General features: G+C 45.7%; 1 protein-coding gene across 3 annotated transcripts; it reads left to right on the top strand.

Moving 5' to 3' along the window:
• The first annotated feature begins 1352 nt into the window (after positions 1-1352).
• On the top strand, positions 1353-10537 carry PAG18 (pregnancy-associated glycoprotein 1). Of its 3 annotated transcripts, none has more exons than XM_025286465.3 (9): positions 1353-1493; positions 2671-2818; positions 3794-3911; positions 4010-4128; positions 5310-5503; positions 6432-6548; positions 8228-8369; positions 8483-8555; positions 10239-10348. In XM_025286465.3, exons 1-9 carry the CDS (start codon positions 1393-1395, stop codon positions 10244-10246), a joined length of 1020 nt encoding a protein of 339 aa, XP_025142250.1. In that variant the 5' UTR covers positions 1353-1392; the 3' UTR covers positions 10247-10348. The 3 variants fall into 3 exon arrangements, with proteins under 3 accessions (XP_025142250.1, XP_025142249.1, XP_006047394.2); XM_025286464.2 differs by having other exon boundaries at positions 1357-1493; positions 8478-8555; positions 10239-10537; XM_006047332.3 differs by having other exon boundaries at positions 1358-1493; positions 8457-8555; positions 10239-10537.
• Positions 10538-10880: the final 343 nt, after the last annotated feature.

Genomic DNA, 10880 nt, shown 5'->3' with positions numbered 1-10880 from the left:
TTTAAAGTCACTTAAGTAATGTGTTGTTATAGGTAGCTAGTCAACAACCTGATGCAATTAGATTTATTAGTCTTTGTTCTCAGTTTGTTCAGTTCAGTTCAGTCCTTCAGTTGTGTCCATCTCTTTGCAATGCCATAGATGCAGCATGCCAGGCTTCCCTATCCATTACCAACTCCCAGAGCTTGCTCAAGCTCATGTCCATTGACTTGGTGATGCTATCCAAGTATCTCATCCTCTGTCTTCCTCTTCTCCTCCTGCTTTCCGTCTTTCCTAATATCAGGGTCTTTTCCAATGAGTCAGCATTTAGTGTGCACAGTCTCTTTTTAAATCAACCAACATGAATTAAATTTCTCTCCGTCCTTACTGCACTCCCAACTCTAGGCCAGAAACAAAAAAATTGCAGAGACTGAAGGCTGATTCCAGCACATCACTGTGGAGATTTCGTTCCCACTTTTTTTTTCGGGGAAAAAACAAAAAAATAGTTGCTAACATTGAAATCATTAGATTGTACATAAAATCCAAACTTTGATTCTCTTTAAAACATGGCCAACTTGCCTGCTTTACAGCATGAGTGAAGTGGAGAAAAGGCTGCTCCCACTGGCAAAACCTGTGCTGCCCAGATTCCAACATGGCCACTAGTCCTAGTATCATATCTCCTGCCTCCTGGGGCCATGAGCTTGTGAGAACTAGACTTATAGATATCTTAAGATAAAGACTACTTTTGTCTTGATCAACTTTGACTTTGAAGCCTTTAACCCAGAAACTAGCACACAGTTTTTCCTTGTACAGTTGTTGGATGATATAAAATATCTTGTGGATGCATATGACATTTCTTCCAGTACTGAAACCATGCAGTTAAAGTATTGCTCTGCCCTAAATCTTTGATGCAGACTGCCATCATAGGTGACCCTGTTGTCTGCCAATAGACCCACTACCTAAAGCCAGTTGTATGTCCCTGGGCTGTCCCTGAAGACTTCACTTTGCCATTTGACAACTTATCCTCCTAGCAATCTCCTCTCCAATGAAGACAGCATTGCATATCTCATGAAGTGGCTAGGAAGATGACATAAAACCACGCGTGTTGAGCATGGCTCCTAGTATCCATTTTCATGGTGTTCTTAGCAGTTTTTTCTCCATGTAGGCAAGGTTCTCTGTCTTCTTAGATGTCCATGCAGATCAGTTTGATTTTCCAGCCAAGCTTCAAGGAAGAGATTACAGTTCAATTCTCTGTATTCTGAGAAGCTTCAAAGGCCACTGACCAAGGACACTGATGAAGGTAAAGATTTAATCAAGAGCTTTTTGGTTTTTTTTTTTCAGATCTTTTAGTGGCCTAAAGGGGAAAACTCAGGTAGGTCAGAGCATATATAACTAGGGGCTCCTGGTCACCACTACATGCTAAGAACCCAAACTTCCCTGAGTACTTGGAGCCAGGAAAGAAGCATGAAGTGGCTTGTGCTCTTCGGGCTGGTGGCCTTCTCAGAGTGCATAGTCAAGTAAGTATGGGGACTGTAATTCACATCATATTCCTTTCTCGGATTTTCCTTTTCATCTGATTATTCTTACAGCCATCAGGTTTAGAAGGGAATGGAATATTTCCCTAAGAGTCTTATAGCTCAACTCTTACTTATTGATAAGCAACTTGCTATAGGAACTGTGGATCCTAAGGTCTTGGTTGGGTTGCACAAATCTTGGGGTCCAGTCATGTCATGACCTATTGAAAATGCAACTCCTTGTAACTGTTCAGCGTACAGTCTATGCAGATGTCGATGTGGTCCTGTGGAATAGCACTTTCTACATTTTATTCAACATGTCCTCATTTTCCCCTATCTACTTCAGTATGTATATGCCTATGTCTGCATCTGTGTATCACTGTCACTTATCTCTCTGTCTCTTTGGAAGTCACTTGGAGTGTATTTCTCTTTGTGTTGTTTGCTTTTAAATTTTCATTTGACTCGTCCTTCCTTCTCAAGCCTCTGAATTTCCCTTACTTGTTTGCTATATCTTGGATTCTTCTTTCAATTCTCTCTTCTCTGTCAACTTAGAGAAAGATACACTGTTTTATATCTGACAAGCAGTGTGACCACAGCCAACTCAAAAATCTCTTGCATTTCAAATTGCTCCCTTGTAAAAGAGGATGAGCCCCCCTTCTATCTCCTTCCTTGAGATTCTGTGAGAAGGAATGAGTGGGATGGCAACAGCAATGCTAATGGCTGTCATTGTTGAGACTGGAAGACCCCCTGGAGAAGGAAATGGCAATCCTCTTCAGTATTCTCACCTGGAAAATCCCATGGATGGAGGAGACTAGTAGGCTACAGTCCATGTGGTCACACAGAGTCAGACACGACTGAGTGACTTCACTTTCACTTTATATCCATCACTTCACTTATCCCCAAGATATCCTATTTGGAGGGTTTGTATTGTTACATTCTACCATTTTACCAAAGGGGATACTGAAACACCACATGGTCATACGGCTCACCCAAAATTGCAGAACAGAACGTGTATTCAATCTATATTTTTGCCATGGTATATGCATAAAGTTCTGATAATAATGTGCCTCATAAAAATGATTAAAAAATACAGAGGGCCATTACAATGACAGTTATATCTTAACAGAGACAGCTAATTGTGACATCTTCTTTGTTTTCTTTGTCAAATGCTTGGTGAAAGAATACCTCTAAGGAGAGTGAAGACCATGAGAAAAATCCTTAGTGAAAAAAATATGCTGAACAATTTCCTGAAGGAGCGTGCTTACAGACTGTCCCAGATTTCTTTTCGTGGCACAAATCTAACTCACCCACTGAGAAACATCAGGGATGTGAGTATTTTGGGAGGATGGTGCTCCACAGCGCCCCCTGGTGCTCTAGCCTAGCACTGGGGCTCATCTGGAGGTGCCAGGTGGGATGATAGGGATGGGGTTCCTGCAGGAGGCAGAGACACAGGAAAACAGGGACCCCCAATCAGAGGAGAAGGCACTCTCATACTCAACTGTTGGTCTTGGTGACTGGGCCTGGCAATTACCAGGTGGCAGGTAAATATCCATTTCTGCATCAAAGATGTGTCATTTGTTTGAGGGCGATTGTTCCTTCTGAACTAAGTGAGTCACTCAGTTACAGATGAAGAGTAAGCCATCACTGATCAAAAGGTAGTACCAACTGCAGAGCAATTGTGAATCCCCAGGCAGAAGAATTCAGTTTCCACAGATGCAAGAACCACAGCACTAAAAAGTTACTGAATCTGTATTCCATGTATGGCCATAAGAATCACTGTGGCTCCTGTTTTCAGATTAGACAAAGGGCTTATTTTGTCTTCAAGAATGCCCATGCCAGCCTGAGAGATAGGCAAAGGGTAAATACATGTCAAATGAAAGGGTCACCTGTGTGGTGTTGATTGGATGTGGTCTGAGTTTGGAGGGAGTGGCTGGGATTGATCAAGAAGCACCTCCTGGAGATGCAGGTGCTAAGGCTGGGTTTGAAGAGACTACAGAGCTTCTCAAATGAAGGCACCAGGACTTCCCTGGGTGTCCAGCGGTCCTGGAGGCCCAGAGATTATGCCTCTGGGCTTTCCATGCAGGAGGAACCACTTCAGCGCCTGGTCATAGAGTCAATATCCTGCATACAGTGTAGCACAGGAAAAATATATCAAAGGCAGATACCTCTGTGACCAATGTCTGTGAGGTGCACAGTGGTTAGAAAGTGATCTCAAGAGATATGTGACACCCAGAGGGAGTCAGCAGCTTGGGAATAGAGGGTAGCCAGTTCTGTACTAACCTGCTCCCTCTTTCTCCCTGTAGTTGGTCTATGTGGGTAGAATCACCATTGGAACACCCCCTCAGGAATTCCAGGTTGTCTTTGACACAGGCTCATCTGACTTGTGGGTGCCCTCCGACTTTTGCACCAGTCCAACCTGTTGTGAGTACAGATACCTCATACCCGGACCATCCTTCACTTGCCCTGCCACCCTGTTTCCATCCTTGGCATCTGATGACACTCATCTCTTGTGTCTGCAGCTACCCACGTTAGGTTCAGACATCTTCAGTCTTCCACCTTCCGGCCTACCAATAAGACCTTCAGGATCACCTATGGATCTGGGAGAATGAAAGGAGTTGTTGCTTATGACACAGTTCGGGTAACAGTGTAACATATGCTGAGTCAGGACTGGCTAGGGAGTGACCAGATGCAGGACCATCTGGCAGGACCCTTCCTAGCCTAACTCCCATAGATATTGGCCATCTTATCCACAGGATCATGTCTCTGGGGAGGCAGTGCCCGTGGTGACACACGAGTAAACAGATTAGCTAACCCAGAGAGTTGTTTGAGGTGTGGACTTGCAGCTCCTCTGCCCACGAGCAGTTCAAGGTTCATTTTGCTGGGAGCGAGAAGAAAGGATAAAAACACCCACTTTTATATTCACACACTGTTCCAGGCACTTTCAGGTGATAACTGGTTTAATCCTGCAACAACCGCACACAGCAGTTACTCTGATTAGCTCATGAGACATATGAGGAAACTGAGGTACAGACAGCAAGGTCCTTGCTGAGGGTACACATGTGGTTAAAGGTGGAGTTAGGCTGGCTTTTCAGGACTGAAGTTGCTGTGGGTTTCTGTGGACAGGATAAAACTGATCTGAGGACCCTGGGAGCAGTCAAGGGCTTCAGGTATCCAGAGTGGGAAATTGGGGGCCTGAGAAGTCAAGGTGCCTGATAAATGAATTCTCACTCTAGAGGACCCTTGAGAATCTAATAAACCTATGGCCTGCCTCCCCCCAAATACTTGAGTAGTTCCGTTCCCTCTTTTCTCTCTCATACACACTCACAGGAATATACACATATCCCCAAAAGTGATTTCTGCGGGCAGTAATTTCATAGAACCCTGCAAGCAAGACTGTGTTTTCGGCTTCTGTCTTCCTGGACAGATGCAGAATCCACAGTACATTACAGAGAATGCAGTCCGTTCCTGTCATTAGGTCACAGTGATGCCAGAGAAGGCTATCTTGCTCTCGATTGTTTTGTCCATAAGGTGGCACCAATGGGTCCTGGCCTGACTCTTGGTTGCCCCACCTGTACAGAAGCCACGAGGCCAAAATTACTCACTCAGGTGGTATTTTTCAGAGTGGCAGATGTTATAAAATTCACAGCTTCTCTCAAATGGAACCCAAATTCCCCTTCCAGCTTGATCTCACTGTCTGTCGGCCACTAAAGACAGAGCCCAGCCTCAATTCTTCTCTGAGGACCTAATGGCAATGCATCCCAGCCCAGTCCTAGCCCCACTTCAGGTATCTGTAAGTGGGAACACTCTTCTTTCCCACAGATTGGGGACCTTGTAAGCACTGACCAGCCGTTTGGTCTAAGCATGGCAGAATACGGGTTTAAGGATATGCCTTTTGATGGCGTCTTGGGCTTGAACTACCCCAACATATCCTCTTCTGGAGCAATCCCCATCTTTGACAAGCTGAAGAATCAAGGTGCCATTTCTGAGCCTGTTTTTGCCTTCTACTTCAGCAAGTAAGTTTGAAATGGATAATCCCTTTCACCAAATTAGCTGTAAGAGGCTTTCAGTTACACAAAAATTATAGAACACTTGATAAAGAAGTATCCTGAGAGATAATCTAACCCAGGATAATAACTATGGACCCAGGACCCTATCTGGCTTCACCCCTGACTTTTATAAATAAAAGTTTATTGTAACACAAGCCTACTCCTGGGCTCAAGACCAGCAACTTGGTCTAGCGGGGTGAGTGAGGAGGAAGGCTAATGGAAGGCAACAGGAAACAAGTTGAAGGAAAAGGCATTAGGATTTGCTTATGAATTTGATAAGGAAGGAAGGAGAAGGATGGTGGATATCTTTCCTTCCTCATTAGCATTTCACTGGAAGCCCAGGACCAGCTACACAATTTTTAGGAGCCAGTGAGAAATGAAAGTGTGGGACACAAAAGTGTGGGACACTTTGTTCAAGAAATATGAGACACTTCAAGACAGGGAGAGCAGAGGTGGAGTCCCTTCTGAGTTTGGGGCCCTTTTGACAGTAGAGATCACAGGCCATTGGAGCCAATGCTGGGTGACCTGAACCCACACCCTTAGAACTCCCAGGCCTTGATTTTCCTGAAAAATGACAAGGTGGACAATGGGAAAGCCAAAACACTTCAGCACCCTGTCCTCTGAGGGTGTATAAGCACTCAGGTTGCTGGAGGTCCAGGGCATCTTCAGAAGACATAGTAGGCAGAGCCCAGCCAAGTGATTCAGCTTTTAACCTCCTCTGTGCCACTCATTATCCTGTAACAGACCTCAGTCTGGATCTCAATCTCTCCTAGACTTGATTTTTGCATCTGTACATGGGGACCTTATTAGGGCCTTAATGGGTGGACAAGCACAGCTCTCAGACAGTGCTGTTATTACTGTCCTCCAAGGATCCCCACCTCTCTTCTCTCTACAGAGACAAGCGGGAGGGCAGTGTGGTGATGTTTGGTGGGGTGGACCACCGCTACTACAAGGGAGAGCTCAACTGGGTGCCATTGATCCAAGCGGGCGGCTGGATTGTACACATGGACCGGTAAGCCTCTCCCTCTAAGGGTCAGCCCAAGCGATGCTCCCGCTACTGTACATGGACACAGGCAGAAACACACAAATGCATTCTCAGACACACAGTCACACAGACATATACACCACCCACAACGACACAGACAGACACACAGAAACATGGAAACAGACAAGCAGACACATAAAAACATACACAGCAACACATAAAAACATGCATAGCTAGTCAGAGACACACAAGCACTCACAGAGTCACATACAAACACACATACAAACAAACACACAAGCACATAAATACACAAACAACTCATGGGTTCATAATCCCCAGGTCTTCTGAGCATGGCTGTATTCAGGGTCCTAAAAGGCACCAGAGAGGTCTGTGTATCTGGGAGAAGGCTGCACCCACTGCCTTTTGAGGTGGGGAGCATGGTTAGAGGACTCTACAGTGTGGTGAACAGAGGATCTGGGAGAATATCTCCAGCCTGAACAGAGTTACGATAAGACGACCGACTGTCCAGGGCTACTTAGGACATAGGAAATTCTCAGTACAGATAAATGTCAGCTAAAAAACAGGGACAGTCCTGAGAAAATGGGGAAAACTGGTCTTCTTAGGGAGCAGCTATCCAGCAGTGGAGAGTGCTTGCCTTCAGTGTTAAGGCATGAAAGCAACTAATAGAAAAGACACACCAAATTCTTGGGCACATAGTGCGAAAGGGCCTATTACAGAGGATCAGGAAGGTGGGATCCAGGAGTGACCTGAGGACAAGAGGCATAATTGATAGGATTCTGTGCGATACACTCAGACAAAAGTTGACCTGTCCTTTGGAGTTTCTATGGGCTAGTCATGTATTTCCTGGCCAGGGTCTCAGGGTTTGAGCTGGTTGTAGGAGCAGTGCTGGGAGACACCCTCTCCCAGAGAAGGCCCTCTCTCCCTCTACTGTGAGAATCTGCTGCCCCTGCGAATCTCCATCTTCACTCTGTGTGTGACCTGTTATTTGTTCCCCAAAAGATACAGCTCTTTGGAGGTTACTTATTGTTTTCTAAGTTTTCATTCACTCATTGAACAGACAAGCTTTGGGTATCCACTGTGTGACAGGCACTTTAGGGAGGCAAGGAGAATAAAACTCGCCCTCACATCTAAGAAGGCAGATGTACATGAAGTGACTTGCCTACATAGTGAATTTTGACTTTGGTACATGCTAGACATGAGGAGGAGAAGGCAATGGCAACTCACTCCAGTACTCTTGCCTGGACAATCCCAGGGATGGCAGAGTCTGGTGGGCTGCCCTTTATGAGGTCTCACAGGGTCAGATATGACTGAAGTGAGTTAGCAGCAGTAGCAGCAACAGACATGAGGAAGGGTCTACAGAGAGTGACTAAGACAGGAGACTCATAAACACTGGGGGAAAGACTTCCCCAAAACAATAAAATTAAGCTGGAATCTGAAAGATGAGGAGAAATTTCCTAGTCAAAGTGCAGTGGAGTCTTCTAGGAAGGAAGACCAGATTGTGTCAAGGTACAAAAATCCTGGTGTATTCAAGTACTACATTCAAGGATGTCAAGAAAGGCACTGTGTCGATAGCAAAGGAAAAGAGGGCGAGAAACGAAGGGCTGTTTAGGAGACAGTCGGGAAGCGGACAACTCTGGGGAGGCTCAAAGTGACCTTGATGCCCACTTTCTTCCATTGTTTCTCAGCATCTCCTTTGAAAGAAAGGTTATTGCTTGTTCTGGAGGCTGTGAGGCCCTTGTGGACACCGGGGCACCATTGATTGATGGCCCAAAACCACTGGTCGATAACATACAGAAGCTCATCGGCGCCACTCCACGGGGTTCCAAGGTGAAGGGTCATGCCCCAGGGTCACTCCCAGTCTTAACACACAACAAGGATCACCAGGGCCAACCTCTCACCCTCTCTCTCTAATAGTATTACGTTTCATGTTCTGAGGTCAGTACCCTGCCGTCTATTATCTTCACCATCAACGGCATCAACTACCGACTGCCAGCTCGAGCCTACATCCTCAAGGTGAGAGGACAATACTGAGGGTTGTTTCTCAAACGGGAGCTTGCAGGAACCTTTGGGCTGCTGCTGGGAGGAGGGCGCCCTCTGGAAGCCATGTCAAACCATTGCAGATGCTGCTGAGCACAGTGGCTGGGCCAGTGCCTATCACAAAACCAACCACTTGAGAGTAAATGGCCGTGTGGGACACTGATCTTCCTGAAATAAATGTGGAGAGGCCACACCATATGGCATGGTGGGAGTCAGGGAGAGGGGAACACTAAGGTCCTCAGTCCTCAAAGAGCTTCAATTCAATCTGAACCCTTAGGTGCATGAACATGAAATTCAGCACTAGCAGTCCCTGAAATAGGCCGCGTTACAAGGAGAATATCTGGGGACAGTCCCAGTGTGATGTCCCAGCATAAGTTAACAGGCTCCCTTCCCTTCTCAAAGTTTTCCTCGTTTGGATGAATAAATTACATGGTCAGCCTAGTTCTCAGCCATTTTCCCTTGCTCCGGCCAGGTGCCTCCTTTGTGAGTTGGGATACCCCTCTGTGGGGAGGTTGGATACTAAGGTGAGTACTGGGTGCACAGTGACTGCTCAGCGCCGGCACAGGGTGGAGGCTTCATGTCAGCTCCCTGCGGGAGTTCAAAGCAGACTGATGGGCTCAAAGAAAGCTTTGAGGAAGAGAGGGAATTTCAGGAATTCTAAAAACCACAAACTCATTGAGCCATATGGAGAGTTGCTTGATTCTAGGCAAAACTGCACTGGATTCCATGCAAATGGCATCTCAAGATGATCTGCACTGGGACACTGGGGAATCACTAGGGGTGATGAGGGCTATGGACTGACCAGTGCAGATGGGGAACAAGAGTAGTTAACCCAACGAAGCCTGGAGTGGCCAGAGAGGGTGAGTGTGGGCTGAAGGAAGCTTCGCAGATTTCCTGAGTTAAAGCTTCAAGAAAGTGTTGTAGGCACTGCTCTATTTAAGAGGGATAACCAACAACAAGTTGCTGTGTAGCACAGGGAACTCTGCTCAGTTATATGACAGCTTGGATGTGAGGGGTGTCTTTGGGGCCAGGATACCCGGATACATAAGGTTGAGTCCCTTTACTGTCCACCTGAAACTCAGAATATTGTTAATCAGCTATACTCCAATACAAAATAAAGTTTTTTAAATAAAGTACAGATTGTGGGGACACAGGAGGAGAGCCAGCATTCTCTGCAGAGAAAACGAGCAAGAGTCAGAAGGAAAGAAACAGGGAGTGAGGAGAGCTATGGACACACTTGTTCTTTTTGAAAAAATTATATTGAAATGTGGCTAATCTTCATTGTGGCATTAAGTTCTGCTACACAGCAATGTGACTCAGTTATACACATAAAAATATATATTTTCTTATTCTTTTTCATATGATTTATCACTGAATGTTGAATATAATTTCTTGTGCTCTACAGTAGGACTTTGTTGTTTTTCATTCCTCTGTTTCCCCAACTCCCAGTCCTCTGCTCACCACACCCTTCTTCATGGAAACCTCATGTCTTGGACCTCTTTGATTTTGGATGAACTCTCATATCCCCTGCTGCTGAGAAAACCCCTTGATACTTACCAAAAGAGGGAGATAAAACAAAGAATTGTGCTGGGTCTGGATATTGGGGGGAGTCACTGGTAAGGGCTCATGCTGACTGGTGTATGTCTCTGACTCCCTCAGGATTCTAGAGGCCGCTGCTATACCGCCTTTAAAGAGCACCGATTGAGTCTACCTAAAGAGTTCTGGATCCTGGGTGACGTCTTCCTGAGGCGGTATTTCTCAGTCTTTGATCGAGGAAATGACAGGATTGGCCTGGCAAGGGCAGTATAAATGCTTGGAGTGGTTCAGGAATCAATAAGGCCGCTCCTAACACACACTCACTCACACTTTGGGCACTGCTGCCCAGGATGCTGGTGAACTGTGTTTGGTGGTCTGTACACCCTATTCTCAGTAAAGAATAAAGGGTATCACTCTTAATGGTGCTGAAACAAATGGCTGCCTCTGTTTGTGTCTGGGATTGAAGTATATAGAACCAAGTCTGAATCAAAATTGAGAGGAGCCCACTTCCAATTGACTTCCAGGAAAAGGGAGACTCATTGAAATGATTCTGGGAATCCAGGACACAAGACTCAGAGCAAATACAAAGATCTCTGTGACTGGACCCAATAAATCAGAAGTCATCAGTTCTCTCTTTCTACCCCTCTGCCTTTCCCTTCCCTCTTCTTTGATGGTCTTAGCATGACAAATTTCTTCCTTAAGGCTTCTACACCTAGTGAGGGAGTCCAAACTACCTGCCCTAGGGTTTTATATCCTGAAGGCATC

Source organism: Bubalus bubalis, chromosome 5, assembly GCF_019923935.1.
Source record: "Bubalus bubalis isolate 160015118507 breed Murrah chromosome 5, NDDB_SH_1, whole genome shotgun sequence".
Taxonomy (NCBI): domain Eukaryota; kingdom Metazoa; phylum Chordata; class Mammalia; order Artiodactyla; family Bovidae; genus Bubalus; species Bubalus bubalis.
The sequence above is the reverse complement of the archived record's forward strand: the minus strand, read 5'-3'. Positions and strand labels throughout refer to the sequence as shown.

Bases quoted from the DNA above. Each gene is read 5' to 3' on its own strand.
- PAG18 (XM_006047332.3), top strand. From the start codon at position 1,393: ATGCTAAGAACCCAAACTTCCCTGAGTACTTGGAGCCAGGAAAGAAGC. The intron at 1,494-2,670 runs GTAAGTATGGGG...GCTTGGTGAAAG, and splicing joins TTCTCAGAGTGCATAGTCAA to AATACCTCTAAGGAGAGTGA. The intron at 5,504-6,431 runs GTAAGTTTGAAA...TTCTCTCTACAG, and splicing joins TTTGCCTTCTACTTCAGCAA to AGACAAGCGGGAGGGCAGTG.